Genomic DNA, 25,377 nt, shown 5'->3' with positions numbered 1-25,377 from the left:
ATTTTTTTTTCTTCATCATGATTTCTTAATCTTTTTCCTACATAAATAATTAACAATTTTTGTTGAAGTTTTTCAGTTGAATCGGTGGACAAAAACCGTGATTTATGGACAATAACTTGTCAAGTTATGGTTCCTAACCAGACAAGTTATAGACGAAAACAGTAATTTGGCCTATTTATTAACTTATGTAAACTATTGGGCTATTAATTTTAATTCATCTCAAATCTTAGCATATTTTCCTCTTTCTCTCTTTATTTTACTAAGATAAGATCTTGAAAAATACTTTTGAACTCGACCGGAATAAATGCCCGTTAGGCATATGAGTGGGTCGTGCGTTGCCTCACTAGGATAAATCATCATCTGTATCTCAGGAGAATTTATTTCCATCTTCATATAAAAGATTGCACTTAGATTTTTTATGGACCTTCAAATTTCTTTTTTTCCTTAATTCACGCATGGAATGGGCCTGAAGTTTGGATACTTTATCAAATTTTTGCATGTCGTAACGTTTAAGTTTTATTAAATAACGTTTCACAATAATTAGTTAGATACTAGTTGAGACACAAAAAATTTGAGTCCGATTCATGTATAGGATTGGTTTGAACTCATATATCAAAATCACAGTTTTGATTCGACTCTAAATTTCAAAAGTTATAATCAAAATTACATATTTGAACTCAAACCAGCCCCAATTGTGATTTGTGGAAGAGAATATTATCTCTATCAAAACTGTTGATTTGAACGAACACTAATTGTGATTTGTGGAAGAGAATATTACCTCTATTTAATTAATTGAGTTCCCATCAATTATAAAACCAAGTTAATTCTCAAGTTGTTGCTGGTTAATAATTATAAAATCAACGGAGGTGTCATGTGATATAAGCTTGGTAATATCTTAATAATTACAACATTGATGTTTGATGGTCAACATGAGACGATGCCAAATTTTTTAAGTTGAATCAGTGGCCTTGCATGCACAAAATATAGTCAACCGCCACAAAAAGCGGCCATTCTTTGCAAGTAGCATGTCACGAAATTTCGTACATATCTCGTATAATTGCGTAACCCGTTTAAATATTATTATCTTCCAATGAATCAAAAAGCTCTTGCTCCTATAAGTTTCGAAGCTCTTGCAACATTTGTTATTAAATCACTTTCTTGTTCTCTTTTGCCCTTTTCTTCAAATTGGTTGTTATGGCTCTCCCAATCTCAGCATCACCTTTTATTTCTCAACATTATAGGTTCTCCAATTTTCATCTCAGGCTGTCGATTCCAATTAAGTCTACAAATAAAGTTTTCAAACCATCCAACTTTCCTTCATCAAAATGGCCCACCAATAAATTGATCCAGCCAATAGGGCTCAATGGGGACAGCAGATGGTCACAACCCTTATTATTTGGCCAACACAATCGTAATTTCGTTCAGGTATTATTCTATATTTTATTTCTTTGCATCTTATGTTAGTATGGGTTGAAACTTTTTAGCAATGGAAATAATGCAAATTTTCTGAACGTACCATAAAACATCCTGTTGTGTTAATGACATATTGTTTAGTTGCATTTTTCATATCCTTTTACATTTTGAATCTATCTGCACCCTAATAGATATAAAATTAATTCATATTTGATCATAATATGAGGAGGTTATTGTCGGTTTTTTTATATGTATCTAAATGATATCTTTTTGAACTTTGTAGTGGGGATTCAAACTCTACACCTTATCATAAAATCAAATGTGGAGTTACTATTAGTTTATGTCTGCAACCACCTTTATAAGAATGATGTTATTAAGAGGCTTGCTTGCATAACCATTAAATAATTTGAGCATGTTTCATTAACTAATGTCTTGTTCATTTTTTTACTGACTCGAGTTCTTAGTTTTAGATTTCTAAAGTTAAAAGCTCTCAGAAAAATATCACATCTAACTTTTTCTGCTACAGTTAAAAGCTTTAAAAAAATGACATCTCAACTCGAATTGAAAACTTGAATCTGCGAAGTGAATGAGGCCTAAGTTTTCTCTATAATTAGAACTCCTGTGATTTAATTACCGTTAATATTAGTTGTACTTCAAATTACTTTCCATTCAAGTACTTACAAATTTTTCTCAATAATGGTTTTAGGCATCTGCTAAACTCGATTTTCCCGACAAAAACCAACCTGAGGAGATTTTGGTCAGTTTTCTTTATATGCATATATATGATATCTTTTTGAACTTGGTGTTGAGATTCGAACTCTACACCTTATAATAAAATCAGAGGTGGAGTTACTGTTAGATTATATCTGCAACCACCTTTTATAAAAATGATGTTATAATTGAGAGGCTTGCTTGCATAACTATTAATTAATTTGAGCACGTTTCATTAACTAAAGGTTCTCTATAGTTAGTACTCATGTGATTTGATTACCTTTAATATTAGTTGTACTTCAAATTACTTTCAATTCAAGTACATACAAATTTTTCTAATTAATTGTTTTAGGCATCTGCTAAACTCAATTTTCCCGACAAAAATCAACCTGATGAGGCAGCTGCTTCCAATTTGGTTGCCAAAGTTTTACGTTTTGGATCCAGTGTATGGAGGTTCATAAGGCCCTATTCAATGACTCAACCATTTACAGCGTCCATGTAAGTAATCTTCTACAGACAATTAATTAAACACAGAAAAAAAAAAATCAAACAAAGTGATTAATTTGCGATTGAAGAAATTAACGTCCTTTTCTTTCAGATCCAGTTGCAAATAGTATTTTATATAACATTATATGTCCTCTCTTTCTTTTTTTTTTAATTTTAATTTAATTTATTTTATTTTATTGTGTAGATGTTTATTTGCAAGAGTAATGGTCGAGAACAGACAGTTGTTTCAATGGTCCCTACTGTCTACGGCATTCTTGGGCCTAATTAGTGTAGTTCTTGCATACGTTTATTTGAATGGCATTAATCAAATTTTTGACATCGACATTGATAGGTACGCTTCTACATAAATATACACAATATATATGTATATACATTTTCATCAACACATTAGCTGACGATTGTATTGTAAAACAATCAGTTAAACTTAATACAACATCTAAATCTATAAACAGTTGTATTGGATATATATGTCCTTGGTGCTTGTTATTACGTGCAGGATGTGCAAACTTCTCTTACTTTTATTATTTTTTTTTTATCTGTGGTGAAAAATAAGGTTTTAGCTTATTTTTTCTATGTGACGTTCAGGATGAACAAACCATATTTACCCTTACCAGCAGGGGATCTTTCACTAAAACAAGCATGGTTTATGACGATATTTTCTGTATCTACTGGTCTATCGATTTTGTGGTTGGTGAATGCCGACCTAATCACTACTTGTCTCTATGGTACTTGTATTTTAGTGGCGACTTTATATTATGTTCCTCCATTTAGAGTGAAGAGAGATCCTGTTGCAACGGCTATTTTGCTTCCTATGGTATTACTATTTTCTTTCCATCCAAAATCTACTAATCAATTTTTGTTTTAATTAATTTATCATTGTAGGTCGTTAGATGTATAATAGTCCTTAAAAGTTAAAAATAACCGGAAAAAGTATTACTAATAATAATCTGAAAAATATAATTTGGGATCAATCATTATGTAAGATTTATCGCGTAAAATTCTGTTTATGTTCTCAAAGACACCTTATGAGACAGATTTTTTCAATTAACATATTGTGCTAGAATATAAAAGTAGAGTATACTTTGGGATGTAGCTGTTTTCTATAATTTCTATTAAATAATTCTCTCTTTCCCATTACTATTTTATATCTATCTTGAGTGAAAGATGTGATAATTTGTATGACGAAATTAGCTGCTTATATATGCAGATGAGCATTTGTAACTATACTGGTGTACTCTACGCCACCATAACTTCTCTTGGGCTTCCATTCCAGTGGACGTACGCGTAACGATTTTTGTTTCTTTATTAACTATATCACCATGCAGTTTCATTGCAAAAAACTTACAAGTGTAACATTTATTTCGTGTTCGAATAATTTATTTGACAGTCCAATTTTATCGTATGTCTGACTTCCAATTTTCCCTGCAGCCCCCCAAACGTTTTCATCATGACCTATTCTACTTTGTTTTTCTTTGTTATTTGTCTTATTAAAGATATTCCAGACGTCGAAGGTGACAGAAAGTAAGTTGTATATTTACATTTAATAAACTTAAATTTTTAAAATTTTCTACATTAGTCGCTTTTTAAGTTTAAAAATATGTTTTAGCTTATACATTTATTACTTCAAAAAAATTAACCATTATAGGTATAACATTCAAACGTTTGCGGCAAAATTCGGACCTAAAAATGTTGCATTTCTTGGAACGACCATTATGCTACTAACTTATGCTGGTACTACAGTAGCTGCCATTTACATGTCTCAGGTATTTATATTCAATAGTTTACTATATAGTTACTTTTTTTTCCCTTTGATTTTTGGTGTTACTATATTTTCCCTTCGTCTTCTTTTCCCTCTATTTCTTGCAACTCAACGATTCATTAAAGTAAATTACTAACAAATTAGCTCACTTAATTGATGTGTGAGTGGTTTCCAATAACTGATTAAAAATGATTCCATCGAAGATTTTTTTATTATTATTTTCTCTCAGCAACCGGTCTTTATTTATGTGGAGATTAATTAACCCTTTTATTCATTTATTATTTACAGGCTTTCAAGTCTTACATAATGTTGCCTGCTCATTCAATCTTTGCCTCATGGTTACTTTTTGAGGTTCGACATATATAAATTAAGATATTTAATGAAATATAATTAAAAACTCTCTTACTAACATCTTTTCTTGTTTTCTTTTAGGCGAGAAAGTTGGAAAGAGCAAATTATGTCCCGGTAATTATAAAATATGCACCTTAAACTCAACTACATGTTATTCTAATGAGTAATGAACTATTGATTTTGATCACAAATTTAACATTATTGTATATGCAGGAAGCAAGCGCAAATTTTTATCAAATCCTTTGGAAGCTTCTTATGTTGGAGCTCCTCTTATTTCCTTTCATATAGTAAATTAATTGCGAGTTAACCGTACGTTTTACGCATATATAATATGGTGGGGTGGGGGAATAAAGTGAGTTGTGCGTTGTTAAGAAATAATCACTTATATTTCTTTCAGTTTCAAAAATAGGCAGTCAAGACAACTATTATGATTCTAAGTTTCATAAAAAGATACGCAAACAGTGTGTTGTAGTTAAGCAATAACTATATTGTCATAGATATAGTTCTATGTCATGGTCATAAGAGTTTTGTTACATTTTCATATTTATTTCTGTTTTTTTTTTTTTTGTGTATCTTCATATTATTTCTTTGATTTTAAGTTGAATCTTACTCTCAAAAATGGTTACTGATGCCCAGCTCAAATTTTACAAAATGCTATGTTAGAGTATAATTGCTTTCCTGGCTATGTTGGCCCCTAGTGAATCCTTACTGATCGTAACGATTTTTTTTTTTTACTTACTTCCTTGGAGAATAATAAGTCTTAATTAGCACATTATTCAAGCAAAAATTAGTTGAGACATTTATTAATATCTAAGCTACAGGAGGTAAGATATTCAAAATGGTGTATTTGAGAAACATTCACAAGTTTCATCTAATTCCTTACCAACAAATCTAACTTAATTAGCATATCCCATTTGTTTATAAGGCCCAGAAGAATAAGTTAGCTAGTTTGAACTCAACCTCTTAATTAACTTTTATTAACTTTTAGATTATTTAATAAAATTAATCAGATTTGAAATCAACTTACTACACAAGTTAAATGACAATTATACCAAGCATATTTCTCATGAGAAAAATGCTAACACTATTCTCAATCAAAACACACTTAAGTGGGCATGTGTTTGTGGATCTTAAATTTTTCAAAATAGAGTAGTAGTGTTTTAGTTTATCAAAAGTTTAACACATTAAAGTGAAGTTAAAACCCGCTTGAAGCCAAATAGAAATGCTCTTGTCGTGATCGAATTTTATATATATTGTCAATATTCCTTAACTCCTAAATGATACGTCATTAATTAACCAAAATAATTTGTCTACCATGCTAATTTTGGATTTGCGATCAATATTCAATTAGAATACTGTGTTGAAATGCAATCATAAACGAATCGTACTGCTTTGGAGAGGTGTAGTTATTTTCACGGATTCTCATCTTCACTCAAGTATTTTATAGAAACTCTCTATTTTACATGTATTTTATTAGGGATATTTACCTTTATACTTTGTGTTTTGCGTTTATTTAAAAATTATACATTTAATTTTTTATCTCATCAAATATATACATTCAAATTAGATTTAATACTAAAATTTATACCTTTCCACAATCAATCCTCAATTTTAACCTTTAGAATACCTAAAATACCCTTAAATAAAACCATAGAAAAAGGAAAAACTTTATAAAAAAAAACTTCAAACTCACGATTTTGACCTCTGAAATATGTAAAATACCATTTAAATAGATTGTTTGTGTTATTAATTTTTAATTATCATAACATTATAAAGTTTGTGTTTTTTTTCCTTTTTATTAAGGATAGTTTAGTCATTTTAAAAATTAAATGCATAGATTTTAAATAAACTTAAAACACAGAATATAAATATATAAATATTATTTTTTAATATAATGTAATTTTAACTAATTTATCGTTTGGAAACTGAACTGTCCTACTAGAAAAATTGCGTAGCAATTATAAATTTTCGGTTTGCAGGCAAATTACTCGCTCTTTCAAGTAACAGATTCTCATTAAGTTTTCACAAGCAAAGTACGTGTTTTTGGCAAAGCTGCTTCTGTAGCAGCCTTGCATATAGCTTTTATTCTCTGTCTCGTTTTTCTGTTGTTTTTTATTTTATTTTTTTTCCCGCCAATATATATCATGTGAACGCATTCATTATATAATGTGTTATGCCTCGTTCACTTCGCGGATTCGAGTTTTCAATTCGAGCTGAAATGTGACATTTTCTGAGAGCTTTTCACTGTAGTAGAAAATTTTGATGTGATATTTTCTGAGAGCTTTTTACTGTAAAAACTTAAAACTGAAAATTCGGTAAAATGAACGAGGCCTTAGTATCACGAGAATATTGTGCGTCCTTTATGGACATGTGTTAGTACTCTTTTTTTTTTTCTTTTTATTGAGCTTTTCCTCTTTTTTAGAGGGTTTTTCCTGTATATTTAGAAAAAATAAACTACGGTAACGGTTGAAAACAAAAAGCTATATCTAGTTCATCTTTCTAAAGTCTACTAAAAAATCTGCCTCTTTTTTAACAATTTTATCATTTTCAAAACCTAACATCCTCGTGCTATTTACATTCTGGCTAAAAATAGACAGTTTATTAACAGAAAGATCAAAACTCTATATTTTAAAAATTAGGTAATTAGACCTAATTTAAAATGAATGTGGACGATGAATACGAGAAAAGTGGATATCTTTGAGGCCACCGGTGAAAGTAACCAAATTTTGTCACTGTAACATGTAAAAAAGAGGCTATGAAATAATTTTAAAAGGACGTATGATTGATTTGAGATAACTTAATTTCTTGTTACTGATCGTTATTAGCATAAATGTCATGTTGATTACCATCAATAGACACAGATAACAAAGATTGAGGTTGGTAATTGTAATAGTAGAGCATTGAAAAGACTTTTTCAGGTGAGCCTTGAAGCTTTGGTTCCTTAACCTATGTAATAATTGGAACCTTAACGGAGGCTCACAGATGTCTGAGGTTTATTTCATCCTTTTCTCGTTCTTTTTCTTTTTGTTCTCTCATCAACAATAAAGTAAAACTGTTTTGGCCCGGCCTCAATAATTGGCTCCTTTCTTACTGTACCTCAATCGACTTTATTAAAGAAACCCAACAGCTTTGTAGCAAAAAAAAAAACAAAAAAAAAAAAAAGAAACCCAACAGCTAAAACTTTAAAAACATCAATAATCTAACCTATCTGTAGTGATTATATATATTGACAAAACACGATGCTTAACCATCATTTAAATAAATAAATAAAGGTTGATCAAGTTTGTGACTTCTCGGAGAGAGTCTAGCTAGTAAGCCAAAAAGAAAACTACTATTGTCACTGTCACCCATCCGTTTTCATCAAGATTAATTTTATATTTAACATATTTTTCTATGAATTCCATATAGAAATATAAATCTTAATATATCATTACTAGTTCCTAATTTCCAGGCTCAGCTTTCATAATTCAGTTCTTAATCTAATTATCACCACTTATTACGTATTAATTAACTTGCTAATTTCATCCTCCTCACGTGATGAATTCTGCCAAAATTAAGACCCAAGGGCCATTAATTTAGTTCTTTTAAGAAGACACCAATCATGATGTCTAACTAACTATATTGTATCACATCATTTAAAAAAAATTTAAAATGTTATTGAAGTGACATTATCATGCTTGTTCATTAAATGATATGACGAAATTGTTGGTTTTCGACAAGTTTCGAGTGAGGAAACGTGGTAGTGCAGATTGTGTATAATAAAAAATTTTCACAAAACATTTTGAATACACTATATATTATATTAATTTATGCAAAAATAAATTAATCTCATTAATATGTAAAGAAAAATACATTGCTAATGATTAAAAATATAACTTGTTTTCTTTGGCCAACGAACGTTTCTCGTTCCAAAAGCTTTTTTAGAACACCTAAGTCTTTCTCGTCTACTCCTTGATTTTACAAGATGATGAGTGTGGGCTCAAGGTATAAACTATCGGAACAATCATTCGCTGGTATTCTTTCACTATCAACACATGTATGTGAAAGAATTTGAAAAATTGGAAGAATTTTTCTTCTCTTTTCTCTCTTAGGGAATTCGGCCAACCTAGAGAAATTTTGAAGAAAAAACAATCAATCAATCTGTCTCCTATTTATAGACAATTAGGAGAAACCTTTGCTTATAGACAAAGAAATAAGAAATTGGTAACTACTATATTTTTAATCTCATTAAAAATACAGTTTCCCTTTTTCTTTTGAAAACAAACTTTCCTTCCTTTTTTTCTTATTGTGTGGCTGGTCATCACTTAAGAAGGAAGGAGAAAATTCTTTCCTAATCCAGTTTCTAATTTCAGCCTAAATTCAATTCCAAATAAAGTAACATTTTTACTTTTCTTTTTGAATTTAATTAGAAAATTTGTCAAACAAGTAAATTGGATTAGTTGGAGAGTAAGTAACTAAATCTCAATGGGATTTTTCCCAGTGTCTCATGTCCCTTGTGGTCCCACTACAGTGTGACAAAAAATAATTAAATAATCACATTATTTAATGTATAATTAATTCTTAATTAATTATTCACGAGTAAAATAAAATTTTGATAATTCATCTTATCTTGCAAGTAATACAAGGATGATGGGGGACTTATGGATGGATAATTCTAAACTCCAATAAAATAAATAATTAATTAAACTCTTTAATTAATTTATTAATTCTATTAATTCTAAAAGTGACTCCACTAAAAACTTAGAATTGCACTCTCAAAATTATAGACATATTTTACTTCTAAGAACTTGAAGTGTCCATTTGATATAGTCACTGCATATAGATCGATCCTCCATAAATAATTCATATTTAGAGCTAGATAAAATCCTCTAACCTCTATAATTACATATTTATCTTTGAGTACCATTGATTCTCGAATGAATAGTATGTTCATAAAACACATTCATGAATACAAGATCATTACTTATTCAAGTACCGAATCAACTCTCAAGGGAATTATTTATATACTTCTTCAAAGAAGAAGCAATGGATTCCATATTGTATATCACCATTCCTGGCTATCCATTTCATCATGTTTTCAAGATACAAGGAATATGATTTAGGATCTCAAAATCCATACCGAATAAATCAAAGAACACGAATCTATAAATAGGAGTCTACTAATAACCCAGGATTAAGATCATTTTATATATGACCATCGGTAGACTCAAATTTGATTTTCTATGCTTAATAGAAATTATCAGAAAATCAAATTGTGTCTGTGTCTCAGTTCTACATAACCTCATTATGCATAATACACACATTCAATATCTATCTATATTAATGATGCGGATAACATCATTCCATTCTTAATAGGAATGACATGTATTTGTAATGTTTTAATCAAAGATTCTGAAACTTTAATTAAATTCATTACGAACATTGTTTTGATTATTATCCTTAAATATTATCTTCTCGTATATAACACTTATATACAATATTCAAAGTTACATAAATAATCACCGAATTTTCTATGATATTCATAAAGTATTCAATAATGCATGCACATAAATAATGAATAAACTATTTTATTCATCAAATAATAAAATATTCTTATTACATCTCATGTTTAAAGACACCAATCTAAACAGAAATAAAATTGAATAGATATTATTTAAGGCACTAAAAATTAGACATCTTATCCGAATCCATTAGAAGAATTCTACGTATTAAAATATTTAATATACGTATCATATTGGGGAGGAAAGAAAAGACTACCAAAATACCCAGACATTGTGTATCATACAGGGGAGGAAAGAAAACACTGTCAAAATACCCACAAACATATATTTAAATTGTCAATATCATTAACGTAATTATAATTTACGTCAAGGTTTGACGTAATATGTATAGATATTTATATATTTAAATATATATTTTATTAACATTTTTTTTTTTTTAGAATTCACAATTTTTATTAAATTTTTTCAGTTGAATCAGTGGCCTTGCATGCACCTAATATAGTCAACCGCCAAAAAAAAGCGGTCATTCTTTGCCAGTAGCATGTGCAGTACGCAATTTCGTACGTCCCTCGTCTAATTGCGTAACCCTTCTAAATCTTATTTTCCAATGAATCAAAAAGCTCTTGCTTATAAGTTTCAAAGCTCTTGAAACATTTGCTATTAAGACACTTTCTTGTTCTCTTTTTTTTGTCGTTTTCTTCTAATTGGTTGTTATGGATCTCCCAATCTCAGCATCACCTTTTATTTCTCAACGTTATAGGTTCTCCAATTTTCATAACACGCAATTTCGTACGTAACTTGTTTAATTGCGTAACCCGTTTAAATATTATTATCTTCCAATGAATCAAAAAGCTCTTGCTCCTATAAGTATCAAAGCTCTTGAAACATTTGTTATTAAAACACTTTCTTGCTCTCTTTTGCCCTTTTTTTTCTTCAAATTGGTTGTTATGGATCTCCCAATCTCAGCATCACCTTTTATTTCTCAACATTATAGGCTCTCCAATTTTCATGTCAGGATGTCGATTCCAATTAAGCCTACAAATAAAGATATCAAACCATCCAAGTTTCCTTCATCAAAATGCTCCACCAATAAATTGATCCAGCCAATAGGGCTCTATGGGGACAGCAGATTGTCAAACCCCTTATTATTTGGCCAACACAATCGTAATTTCGTTCAGGTATTATACTTTATTTTATTTCTTTGCATCTTATGTTACTATGGGTTGAAACTTTTTAGCAATGAAAATAATGCAAATTTTCTGAACGCACCATCAAACATCCTGTTGTGTTAATGAAATATTGTTTAGTTGCATTTTTCATCCTTTTACATTTTGAATCTATCTAGACCCTAGTAGATCTAAAATTAATTCATATTTGATCATAATGTGAGGAGGTTATAGTCGGTTTTTTTATATGTATATATATAGTATCTTTTTGAATTTAGTGGTGGGGATTCGAACTCTACACCTTATAATAAAATCAGATGTGGAGTTACTATTAGATTATTTCTGTAACCACCTTTTATAAAAATTATGTTATTGAAAGGCTTGCTTATGTTTCATTAACTAACCTGTGATTTGATTACCTTTAATATTAGTTGTACTTCAAATTACTTTCAATTCAAGTACTTACAAATTTTTCTAATTAATTGTTTTAGGTATCTGCTAAACTCAATTTTCCCGACAAAAATCAACCTGATGAGGCAGCTGCTTCCAATTTGGTTGCCAAAGTTTTACGTTTTGGATCCAGTGTATGGAGGTTCATAAGGCCCTATTCAATGACTCAACCATTTACAGCGTCCATGTAAGTAATCTTCTACCGACAATTAATTACAGAAAGAAAAAAAAAATCAAACAAAGTGAATAATTTGCGATTGAAGAAATTAACTTCCTTTTCTTTCAGATCCAGTTGCAAATAGTATTTTATATAACTTTATATGACCTCTCTCTCTGTTTTTTTTTAATTTATTTATTTTATTGAGCAGATGTTTATTTGCAAGAGTAATGGTCGAGAACAAACAGTCGTTTCAATGGCCCCTGCTGTTTAAGGCATTCTTGGGCCTAATTAGTGTTGTTCTTGCATTAGTTTATGCGAATGGCCTTAATCAAATTTTTGACATCGAAATTGACAGGTACGCTTCTACGACGTAAATATACACAATATATATGTATATATATTTTCATCAACACATTAGCTGACGATTGTATTGTAAAACAATCAGGTAAACTTAATACAACATCTAAATCAAAATGACAGTTAAAAGAATCACACAAATAAAAGTCTCTAAATACCCACATAATTTGTTGGGTGTCCATGGTGCTTGTTATTACGTGCAGGATGTGCATAAGTTCTCTTACTTTTATTATTATTATTTTTATCTGCGGATAAAAAAATTTTAGTTTATTTTTTCTTTTTGTTATGTTCAGGATGAACAAACCTTATTTACCCTTACCAGCAGGAGATCTTTCACTAAAACAAGCATGGTTTGTGACGATATTTTCTGTGTCTACTGGCCTCTTGATTTTGTGGTTGGTGAATGCCGACCTAATCACTACTTGCCTCTATAGTGTTTGTATTTTATTGGCGATTTTATATTCTGTTCCTCCATTTAGAGTGAAGAGAAATCCTGTTGCAACGGCTATTTTGCTTCCTTTGGTATTACTATTTTCTTTCCATCCAAAATATTCTAATGAATTTTTGTTTTAATTTATTTATCTTTGTAGGTTGTTAGATGTATAATAGTCCTTAAAAGTTAAAAATGACAGGAAAAATTGTGTTACTAATAATAATTTGAAAAATATAGTTTGTGATCAATCAATATGTAAGATTTATCGTATGTTCTCAGGGACACCTTATAAGACAGATTTTATTAATTAATATATATGTTGTTCTAGAATATAGAAGTAGAGTATACTTTGTGATGTAGCTGTTTTCTATAATTTCTATTAAATAATTCTCTCTTTCCCATTACTATTTTATATCTTTCTTGAGTGAAAAAAAGTGATAATTTGTATAACGAAATTAGCTGCTTATATATGCAGACGAGTTTTTGTCAAAATATTGGTATATTCTACGCCACCAAAACTTCTCTTGGGCTTCCATTCCAGTGGAGGTACGCGTAACGATTTTGTTTATTTATTAATTTTTCATACCTTGCTCTGTCTCCTTCAAATTAACCTTTGGCAAATTATCTTATTAATTAATAAATCATTTTCATTTAAATTTTTATTAGGGCCTTTTCTTATTTTATTTTATTAAGATAAAATCTTGAAAAATACTTTTGAACTCGATCAGAATAAATGCCCGTCAGGCATATGAGTGGATCGTGCGTTGCCTCACTAGGAGGAACCATCATCTGTATCTTATGAGAATTTATTTCCATCGTCATATATAAGATTGCTCTTAGATTTATGCTGGATCGGTAAATTTCTTTTTTCCCTTAATTCACATATGGAATGGGCCCATATTTTGGATACTTTATCAAATTTTTGCATGTTGTAACGTTTAAGTTTATTAAATAACTTGTCATAATAAAATTAGTCAGATATTAGTTGAGACACAATAAATTTGAGTCCAATACATGTATAGGACTGATTTGAACTCATATATCAAAATCATGGTTTTGATTCTGTTACAATTTTTTTCTCTTTAAAAGAAATTAAATTTCAAAAGTTATAATCAAAATTACTGATTTAAACTCAAACCAACGTTAGTTGTGATTTGTGGAAGAGAATATTACCTCTATCCAATTAATTGAGTTCCCATCCCATATCGTCTTCATTGGCAGCTAATTGAGTTCCATCAATTATAAAACGAAATTAATTCTCAAATTGTTGCTGGTTAATAATTATAAAATCAATGGAGGTGTCATATGATATAAGCTTGATAATATCTTAATAATTACAACATTGATGTTTGATAGTCAACAAGAGATGATGTCATAGAAAACACCTGAAGCAACTAGCCAACTACCGTTCAACGTTTTCTTTATAGAAAACCAAACTATTATATCACCATGCAGTTTCATCGCAAAAAACTTATACAAGTGTACCATTTATGTCGTGTTCGAATAATATATTTGACTGTTCTTATCTCATGTTTGACTTCCAATTTGCCTTGCAGCCCCCCAGATGTTTTCATCATGACCTATTCTACTTTATTTTTCTTTGTTGTTTGTCTTATAAAAGATATTCCAGACGTTGAAGGTGACAAGAAGTAAGTTTTATATTTATCATGATATTTAGTAGACTTAATTACTTTTCAAAATTTTCTATATTAGTCGCTTTTTAAGTTTAAAAATATGTTTTAGCTTATACATTTATTACCTTCCAAAAAAAATTAACCATTATAGGTATAACATTCAAACATTCGCGGCGAAATTCGGACCTAAAAATATTACATTTCTTGGAACGACCATTATGCTACTAACTTATATTGGTGCTACAGTAATTGGCATCTACATGTCTCAGGTAATTATATTCAATGGTTTACTATATAGTTCTTTTTTTCCTTTAATTTTAGGTGTTACTATATTTTCCCTTCGTCTTCTTTTCCCTCTATTTCTTGTAACTTAATGATTTATTGAAGTAAATTACTAACTAATTAGCTCATTTAATTGGTGTGTGAGTGGTTTCCAATAATTGATTAAAAACGATTCCATCGAAGATTTTCTTCTTATTATTTTCTCTCTTTAACCGGTCTTTATTTATGTGGAGATTAATAAACCCTTTTGTTCATTTATTATCTACAGGCTTTCAAGTCTTACATAATGTTGCCTGCTCATTCAATCTTTGCCTTATGGTTACTTTTCGAGGTTCGACATATGTAAATTAAGAAATTTAATGAAATATAATTAAAAACTCTCTTACTAACATCTTTTCTTGTTTTCTTTTAGGCGAGAAAGTTGGAAAGAGCAAATTATGTCCCGGTAATTATAAAATGTCCACCTTAAACTCAACTACATGTTTATTCTAATGAGTAATGAACTATTGATATTGATCACAAATTTAACATTATTGTATATGCAGGAAGCAAGCGCAAATTTTTATCAAATCCTTTGGAAGCTTCTTATGTTGGAGCTCCTCTTATTTCCTTTCATATAGTAAATTAATTGCGAGTTAACCGTACGTTTTACGCATACATAATATGGTGGGGTGGGGGAATAAAGTGAGTTGTGCGTTGTTAAGAAATAATCACTTATATTTCTTTCAGTTTCAAAAATAGGCAGTCAAAACAACTATTATGATTCTAAATTTCATAAAAAGATACGCAAACAATGAGTTGCAGTGAAGCAATAACTATATTGTCATTGATTTTTTTTTGTTCGAGATTATTCTATTATGAAATTTTCAGAGTTCACATATGTATTTTTTTTTAATGCTTTATACACAGATAATTCTCCGTCATGGTCATAAGAGTTTTGTTACATTTTCTTGTTTATTTCTGTTTCTTTTTGAGTATTTGTATATTATTTCTTTAATTTTAAGTTGGATCTTACTGTCGAAAAAGGGTACTAATGCCCAGCTCAAATTTTGGAAAATGCTAGATTCGAGTGTGTAGAGTATTCGAGCTACAATTTCAGAATTTTCAGTCCGCATCGGGCCCAGTATAAACTTACATGCCGTAGATCCATCTAAAGAACAAAATGATTGCTTTCCTAGCTATGTTGGCCCTTAATGATTTTGTTTTTTTGTTTTTTGTTTTTTTTTTTTTACTTCCTTTGAGAATTATAAGTCCTGCTGGTTCAAGTTCTGTCCCACATAATTCAAGCAAAAATTAGTTGAGACATTTATTAATATCTAAGCTACAGGAGGTAATATATTCAAAATGGTGTATTTGAGAAACATTCAGAAGTTTCATCTAATTCCTTACCAACAAATCTAACTTAATTAGCATATCCCATTTGTTTATAAGGCCCAGAGGAGTTAGTTAGCCAGTTTGAACTTAGCCTCTTAATTAACTTTTAGATTTCTTAATAAAATTAATCAGATTTGAAGTCAACTTACTACACAAGTTAATTAAATGACAATTATACCAAGCATATTTCTCATGAGAAAAATGGTAACACTATTCTCAATCAAAACATACTTAAGTGGGCATGTGTTTGTGGATCTAAAATTTTTCAAAAAAGAGTAGTTGTGTTTTAGTTTATCAAAAATTAACACATTAAAGTGAAGTTAACTCCTAAATGATACGTGATTAATTAACCAAAATAATTTGTCTACCATGCTAATTTTGGATTTGCGATCAATATTCAATTAGAATACTGTGTTGAAATGCAATCACAAACGAATCGTACTGCTTTGGAGAGGTGTAGTTATTTTCACGGGTTCTCATTTCACTCAAGTATTTTATAGAAATTGTCTATTTTACATACATTTTTAATAGGAATATTTACCTTTTTATACTTTATATTTTGCATTTATTTAAAAACTAGACATTTATTTTTTGATCTCATCTAATATATATTTTAAATTAGATTAAATACTAAAATTTATACATTTTTACAGTTAATTCTCAATTTTAACTTTTAGAATACCCAAAATTCTCTTAAATAAAAACATAGAAAAAAGAGAAAACCTAAAAAAAAAAAAAAAAAAACCTTCAAACTCATAAGTTTAACCTCTAAAATATGTAAAATACCATTCAAATAGATTTTTTTGTGTTATTAATTTTTAATTATCATAACATTATAAAGTTTTAGTGTTTTTCTTTTCTTTTTTCTTAAGAATAGTTTAATCAATTTAAAGGTCAAAATCAATTATTGATTGAGATAATGCATAGATTTGTATATTAAATCTAACTTAAAGGTATACATTTGATAAGATTAAAAACAGAAAGTATAGATTTTGAATAAATCTAAAACACTGGGTATAAAAATATAAATATTCTTTTTTAATATGACGTAATTTTAACTAATTTATCTATCAGAAACTAATACTATCAGTGGAACTGTCCTACCAAAAAATTGCCTAGGAATTATGAATTTTCGGTTTGTAAGCAAATGACTCGCTTATTTTACCGATTCGAGTTTTATTATAATAAAAAGCTATTAGAAATAGTCAAATCTAATTTTTTTACTCAGTAAAAAGCTCTTAGATATAGTTACATCTAATTTTTTTGCTATAGTAAAAAATTTTTAAAAATAATCACATCTAATTTTTTTATTATAATAAAAAATTCTTATATAAAATTATATTTTAACTCAAATTAAATTCAAATTAAAAACTCTAATTAACAAGTAAACTGCTCTTTTAAGTAACAGATTCTCATTAAGTTTTCACAAGCAAAGTACGTGTTTCTTTCCCTGGCAAAGCTGCTTCTGTAGCAGCCTTGCATATAGCTTTCATTCTCTGTTTCGTTTTTCTATTTTTTTTTATTTTTTTTCCGCGAATATATATCACGTGTTAGTGTCACGGGAATATTGTGCGTCCTTTATGGACATGTGTTATTAGTACTCTTTTTTTTTTTCTTTGAGATTGTCTCTTTTTTACATAGTTTTTTTTTTTTTTTTTTTTTTTTTGCAGGTTCAGAAAAAATAAATTAGGACTGTTTTTTATTTTTAATTATTAAATTTATATTAAAAATTATTTTTTTTAATGTTATATAATTTTAATTACATCTAACGGTTGAAAGCATAAAACTATTTTTAATTTATTTTTCTAAAGTCTACCAGAAAATTTCCTTTTTTTTAAAACAATTTTATCATTTTCAAAACCTAACATCCTCGTGCTATTTACATTCTGTTTGAAAATAGACATTTTATTAACAGAATGATCAAAACTATATATTTTAAAAGTCAAGTAATTAGACCTAATTTAAAAATAAATATCCACGATCAATATGATAAAAGTGGATATTTTTTAGGTCACCGGTAAAAGTAACCAAATTTTGTCAATGTAACATATATAAATAGGCTGTGAAATAATTTTAAAAGGAAGTGCGATTGATTTGAGATAACTAATTTATTGTTACTGATCGTGATTAGCATAAATGTCATGATAATTAGTATTACCATCCATAGACACAGATAACAAAGAATGAGCCTTGAAGCTTTGGTTCCTTAACCTATGTAATAATTGGAACCTTAACGGAGCTTCACAGTTGTCTGAGGTTTATTTCGTCCTTTTCTCGTTCTTTTTCTTTTTGTTCTCTCATCAACAATAAAGTAAAACTGTTTTGGCCCGGCCTTAATAATTGGCTCCTTTTTTACTGTGCCTCAATCGACTTTATTAAAGAAACCCAACAGCTGAATAGCCAAAAAAAAAAAAGAAACCCAACAGCTAAAACTTTAAAAAACATCGATAATCTTAACCTATCTGTAGTGATTATATATATATTGACAAAACACGAAGCTTAACCATCATTTAAATAAATAAATAAACTTATTACGTATTAATCAACTTACTAATTTCACCCAATCACGTGACGAATTATGCCAAAATTAAGACCCAAGGGCCATTAATTTAGTTCTTTTAAGGAGACACCAATTATGATGTCTAACTAACTATATTGTATCACATCATTTACGAAAATTTGAAATGTTATTTAAGTGACATTATCATGCTTGCTTGTTCGTTAAATGATATGACGAAATATGATTGAATAGACATTATTTGAGATGCCATTAATTTAGTTCTTTTAAGGAGACACCAATTATGATGTCTAACTAATTATATTGTATCACATCATTTACAAAAATTTTAAAATCTTATTTAAGTGACATTATCATGCTTGTTCGATACGACGAAATATGATTGAATAGACATTATTTGAGACACTAAGAATTGGACAACTAATCCGAGTCCATTAGAAGAAATCTACGTATTAAAACATTTAATATACGTATCATATTGGGGAGGAAAGAAAAGACAACCAAAATACCCACAGACACTGTGTATAGTTAAAGGATGAAAGTATATATATACCAATTAGTCCTACATTGGACAGACAAATTAGGCACGAACTTATAAGCAATTAATAAAGTAGAAAAAGATTAGTATCTCCTCAAACTCTCTCATGCCCAGTGTTTCATGTTCATGTTGGTGCCGATAGGTTTCGCTAATATAGATAGGGCACACAGTTTTTTCATTTGTTAAAATACTACTTTCAGAGAAAACAATCAGTATGTATAATTTGGGTTATCCAAAACAATGTTCATGTAATGTTGATGGCAATTTCTTTTTGGTTATTGATTGATGATGACAATTACAATCTACAACCACATATAAATGTACATGATCAACAGCAACTAGTCCCACGGCCAAGCTAAGCCCCATATTGTTCCTTCATCAAAGTGAATGTGAAAATGACATTCCCTCTCCCAATAACCAAACAAAAAGGAAAACTCAAGTCAGGAATGATGCAGACACAGCAATTTGGGGGCCCTCCAAAGTGCACCCACTTGGATGCAATAATTTGTTTTTTTTTTTTCTTCCGAGAATTCTGTTTACCCATTTCAAGAAAATTGCATTGGATTAAGAATTTGCATATATTTTGGTAGTAGGGGAAAAAAAAAAAAAAAAAGGCTTTTAGATCCCCAAAAACCACTTTTATGAACGTTTGGATTTTTTTTTTTTTTTTTTTTTTTTTTTGCTTTAAAGCATCTGGGTAAGGGCTACCTAGAGAAGTTATTTGTACCTTATCTGTATCCTTCTTGAGTCTTTTAATAGTTAATAGATTTGAAGGTTAAAATCCTATCAAATTAAGAGGCGAGAGTTAAAAAAGATCTCTTAAAAATGCACATTTTCTAATTTTCTGTCCTTATAATAATGTTCGACATTTTTTTTTTTAAATTGGGACATTTTCAAGAATATTGTTAAAATTTAAACTTATCCCTCCCAAATTTAAGTCCTGCCACACCCATTATATGTGATTTAACCTAGTGATTATTAGCTCATAATGCTATATAGTATGGTAAAAAAAATACAAAATATTCAAAGCATCATTTGAAATCGCCAATGATATGTATGGTATTGGCAATATAGTGGAGCTACCACTTAGTTAAAAAAATAAAAATAAAAAAAGACTATGCAAAAGAGTCATACTTTATTCATTTTTGCTGATTTGAATTGAGAACTTGAGTTGAAAATTAAATTTATGTGATAAAACACTGTAGTTCAAAAAATTAAAATTGAATTTTTATAAGAAAAATACTATATAAAACTTACATAGTGGTTCGAACCACAAAACAAACGTGGCCCATCCACACTAGCTAACGTTGTTCCAAAAGTTGTTTGAACAAAAGAAGTTCTCTTTTTGTTTGTTTATACATTTAATTACTTTGTTCGTATATTAGTTAAGATGTTTAAGAAAATACTTTTAAGCCAACTACCTCAATCCTAAACTTGGTCTAATTCAGTAAGAAGGGTCTAATTGGGGCCTATGATATTGTGTGACAGTTCACAATTCAGATGCCCTACTAGCCTACTACACATATAAACAAATCTGATAATAATTCTCTGATATTTAGCTGATTTTCCAATATTATCATTATCATTTTCTTGATAAACTTATCATTATCATTATTGGTCATGAGGTTATATCACATATGATAACAAACAAACCTGTAAATTATGCTCTATCAAATAAAAAATAAAAACGTAAAAATTATACAATCACACAAATGTTTATGTTGTTTTGCGGAAACACAAATGTTTATGTTATTTCCCCTAGGCGCAAACACCCCCTAATTGTGTTGAGAAAAGTGCATGTGTACTGTCCTACATGAAAAGTGAATGAAGATGTGAAATGATTTATATGCATGGAAGGATTCAAGATTTAATAGGTTAACCTTTTAAGTCAAGTTGGGATCCTAAAGTATATTGAGCCAGTTTAACATGTGGTGTCTTCCTAACAAGTGATATCAGAGCTGATGGTTCGTACAAGGTCAAGCGATCACACTCAATTGCAGTTGTAGGTGCGAATGCTGAAACATTTGGTAGACTCACATGATTTTAGCTCTCTTTCTCATGCTTGAGTTGGCTCCCGTTTGGAGTGTGATGCTTGGATGTGCAAGTAACTAAAAACTTTGGTTCAAGGGGGAGCTCAGTGAACACACACATGAGGGGAAATTATTAAGAAAAGTGCATGTGTGTGTTGTCCCACATGAAAAGTAAATGAAGATGTAAAATGATGTTTATGCATAGAAGGACCCAATATCTAATAAGTTAACATTTTAGGTCAAGTTGGGCTCTTAAAGTGTGTTGGGGAAGAACACACCCCTACACCCACGTAACAGAAAAATAAATTGAAACAAAAATAACAGAATAATAGAGAAAACAAATATTTATGCAGTTCAGAAAATTTTCCTACGACCACGGAAGAGGGAGAAAAATTCACTAAAAATTTTAAGAATTACACACTCAATAAACTTTCTCACTTTCTCTCTCTACCAAAAACCCCTTACATTATTTGTCTATCTCTCTTTACACTTTTTCTCACTCTCAAAGGAGGTAATAGTTCTTTGCACTTTTTTCTGAGCGCACATAAAACTTTACGCAAAATATTTATTTATAAACTTGTAATAAACTAGAAAATAATCATTGTCTAAAAATAAAAATAAAATAATATTTTTTTAAAAAAATACAAAATAATAACTTTCTCAAAACTAATTTGATGCACTTTTTTGTACAGTATTTTTGTTGAGTTGTTAATTTAAGTTGAGATGTGATGTTGTGTGAGAGCTTTTTACTGTAGTAAAAAAGTTAGGTGTGACTGTTTCTGAGAGCTTTTTACTGTAACAAAATTCGAATTCTAAATTTAAATCAGCGAAAAGAACGAGGCCTAAATATATATATATATATAACTTCTAAATCTTATTATAATTTTGGTCATTTAATATCGTTCATATTTTGATAGGTCATGGTTTAAAAGTCGGGCATGTTACAAAATCATAAAAATGAAATTAGGAGAGAGGACCACTAATCTATTATCTATATATTACGTCCCCATAAATCTACAAAAACGCAGCAGCTTTTTCCCCAAATGCGAAAATGCCCCCAGAACATGCAAAGCAAGAGGCCGACCATGCCCGGTGATTGGGTTGGTTGTGTCAAATCTAGAGGGCCCCTCTCTCTCTCTCTGAGTTTTGGCTTCTTCTCTACAAAGTTAGTCTTTGGAAGCCTCTTTCTCATTATTTTGGAAGCCTCTTTCTCTTTATTTTTTTTTTTTTTTTTTTTTTTTTTTTTTGCATTTACATTTTGCTTTAACTTTTTTGTTGTCCTCAAAATTATTACAAGATCGTACCAAATAGGCGGCTTTCAAGTTGGTTATCATGTTGTCATTATAATACTTGAATGATAATAGATCACATTACCACATATTATATCATATTCAAATAGTTTCCCACTTTATATGTCTTCTTTTATATTGCAAAAAGACCCCCCTTAAAGCCACCCCCCTTCTTCCATAAACAAAAACTTACTAGTGAGTGCTCTTTTTTTACCTAACACGCCAACATACCGGTAGGTCAGGTTTTTTAACAATTAAATCTGCATAAAATTACGTAAAAATTAAAAAATATACATATCTAACGGTTAAAAAATCTAACTTACCAGTACACTAGCGTACCAAAGAATCTCCCTAAGTATTATATTTGTCCATTCACTAACTAAAAAATATAAAGGGACCTTTTTTGGTACGCCAACCTACTCATATGTCACATTTTTTATCCGCAGGATATGCATAAAATAACATAAAAGTTAAAAAGTACGCAAATCTATCAATTAGAAAAACCTAACTTATCGGTATACCAAACATACCAGAAAAATCTCCTAAATATAAAACATTTGAAATTTGACCTTCCTATATTAAAGCAAGAATTCTTTGGTAGGGTATTAAAAATATCCTATGAATAGTGTGTTGTTGCAACTTCATTTAATTCTGAATATTTTTCTTTTTGATATTATTTAATATATGGCTTAAACGATCGAGATCATTGTGTTATACCAATAATGTATTTTTTTTATACCTTATCATGGAATATCTCAAAAAAAAAGTAAAATATTTGTCATTTATTTATAAGTGATTGGTTACTTCGATGTATACAAATACTAGGCAGATCGTTATTTTCATCATTTTTTATATGATTAATGCCTAAGGTCCTATTTACGAGTATTATTGGACTTGGTCCGATAATTATAAATTATCATGTACTCGATATAAGGTAAAGAATATATGATCAACTAAAAAATATTGATACGTAGGCCTCATTTATTTTACCGATTCGAGTTTTATTACAGTAAAAAACTATCAGAAACAGTCACATCTAACTTTATTGTTACAGTAACAAATTTCACATAAAATTACATCTCAATTCGAATTAAAAACTCAAATTAACGAACTAAACGGATCGGTAGTATTTATTAATAATTTAAAGCCGACCCTCATAATCGTGAAAACGACAGTGAAAAGTATACACGGTGTTATTAAAATTTTCTCAAAATTTTAGAAAAACATGCATGTGGCGCTAACGAGAAATTTTGTATGTTACCAAAAAAAAAAAAAAAAAAAAAAAGGAAACATGAAATTTTGTAGTGCTGTGTAATAGAATAACATTAACTGGTCTCGGCGACCAAAATAATTGGGGGAAAAAAAAAAAGAAGGCTTGTGGCAACACTCTTAGATATTATTTTCAATTGTTAGATAGTGGATCACGATTACAAGGTTTGTTTCTCATAGATGAATATAAATTAGTTTGTTTTTTAGCCAGCCTCATGAATTATGTTTGTAACTATATATTCAACATTGGAAAAGACACGGCGTTTATCCTTTTTAATTGTTTAGTTGGGCTTCTTCTGAAAAGATAATAAGAGAATAAATTAGTAGACACTATCTTATCTATGTATGCATAGTTTTTAAAGGATTGTCACATACTCAGATAAGACTTTAATAAACAAAGTTGTCACACATAACCTTGTAATTGCAAAGCCACCAGCCCACAACTATTGACATAAAATTAAAATGAAAAGATCGGTGTGTATACATACATATATATGTATATGTGTGTATATATATATGGATGTGTGTGTATTGTTGAACAAATTATGTAGTACTACAAAGATGATTTTGAATACGGAAACGCTTGTAAATCAAAATAACAAAATTTCTCCAAACAATCTATATATTCATTAAAATATATAATTTATGAAATATGAAACAAATTACCTAGAATTTATTACATCAAATGGCAAGCTCCGCCAGCAGGACAGCTGAAGATTAACACGGATGCTTCGGTCCGAGCGGGGTTGGATTTTGTGGGTGTGGGGCGGTTGTTCGTGACTCTGATGGAACTGGTTTTTGCTTGCCTATCGAAGAAAGTTATGGGCGCTTTTTTCCCCATTTCTTGCTGAATGTATGGCCCTTCGTGAGGGTAAAAGTTTTCTGCTCAATGCGGCCTTCAGCTTCGCATCTTAGAGGTGAATGCTGCAAGGGTTGCTCAAGCCATTAATGCCGGTCCTTCCTTGGTTGTCTAAGGTGTTCGCATTAAGAAAAATGATATTTATTTTGACGGAGATAATTCCCCGTTACTCATAAAAAGGTGGGTTTCATTTAGTGAGACTCTCCTTTTATGAGTAACGGGTTGTAACCTTATCGAAATGAATAGATGTGCTCTCTCATTAATGATATTAGAGACCTTGGCCATGTTCGGAGTTGGTTTTATTTTTATTTTTCACGTTTTTTGAAAAAGAAAAAATGAAAACGCCAGAAAAACGACGTTTGACATAATTAAAGATAAAAAAAATGAAAACGATTTTTTAGTTTAGTGTAAAATGAGAGAGAAATAAAAAATGACTTTTAATCGTTTTTCATTTTCTCCTCTCTCGGCACATAGAGAGATATTAATGAATTTTTTTATACTGAAAATAATCTCTTAATAAAACTACTAAACGCATTTTTAAAAATAGTTTCTATCTAAGATTGAAAATATTTTCATTTTTATTTTTATACAAAAAATAAAATCATTTTGAAACGAGTTCTAAACGCACTCCTTATATCACGATTAATAACTGGAAGTGTTTGTTTGTGGTTAGAGAAGCCAATTCGATTGCCCATGTTCTTGCATCTCAAGCCTTTCGTGCTGCTGTTGTGTCCTTGGGTCTGATATGATACCCTCTTTTGTAGCTCCTTTTAAAG

At 29.6% G+C, this 25,377-nt stretch overlaps 1 protein-coding gene and 1 long non-coding RNA gene across 4 annotated transcripts; both read left to right on the top strand.

Annotated features, from left to right (window-relative positions):
- The first annotated feature begins 1,174 nt into the window (after positions 1-1,174).
- Positions 1,175-15,510, top strand: LOC112093962 (homogentisate solanesyltransferase, chloroplastic-like). 3 transcript variants are annotated; one of them, XM_024173641.1, is made up of 11 exons: positions 1,175-1,425; positions 2,120-2,170; positions 2,477-2,622; positions 2,816-2,962; positions 3,217-3,445; positions 3,839-3,909; positions 4,060-4,152; positions 14,594-14,711; positions 14,993-15,055; positions 15,137-15,169; positions 15,270-15,510. In XM_024173641.1, the coding sequence occupies exons 1-11, from the start codon at positions 1,195-1,197 to the stop codon at positions 15,342-15,344; spliced, it is 1,257 nt and encodes a 418-aa protein (XP_024029409.1). In that variant the 5' UTR covers positions 1,175-1,194; the 3' UTR covers positions 15,345-15,510. The 3 variants fall into 3 exon arrangements, with proteins under 3 accessions (XP_024029409.1, XP_024029411.1, XP_024029410.1); XM_024173643.1 differs by lacking the exon at positions 2,120-2,170; XM_024173642.1 differs by lacking the exons at positions 1,175-1,425; positions 2,120-2,170; positions 2,477-2,622; ... (2 more) ...; positions 3,839-3,909; positions 4,060-4,152 and adding exons at positions 11,158-11,420; positions 11,900-12,045; positions 12,227-12,373; ... (1 more) ...; positions 13,284-13,354; positions 14,365-14,457.
- Positions 4,678-5,192, top strand: LOC21412047. Its single transcript, XR_002903285.1, has 3 exons — positions 4,678-4,741; positions 4,823-4,855; positions 4,955-5,192. It is a non-coding gene; the product is annotated as an uncharacterized LOC21412047 (long non-coding RNA).
- Positions 15,511-25,377: the final 9,867 nt, after the last annotated feature.

This window comes from Morus notabilis, unplaced genomic scaffold, assembly GCF_000414095.1.
Source record: "Morus notabilis unplaced genomic scaffold, ASM41409v2 Scaffold511, whole genome shotgun sequence".
In the NCBI taxonomy this organism is placed as follows: domain Eukaryota; kingdom Viridiplantae; phylum Streptophyta; class Magnoliopsida; order Rosales; family Moraceae; genus Morus; species Morus notabilis.
This window is presented reverse-complemented; position numbering and strand designations above follow the sequence as displayed.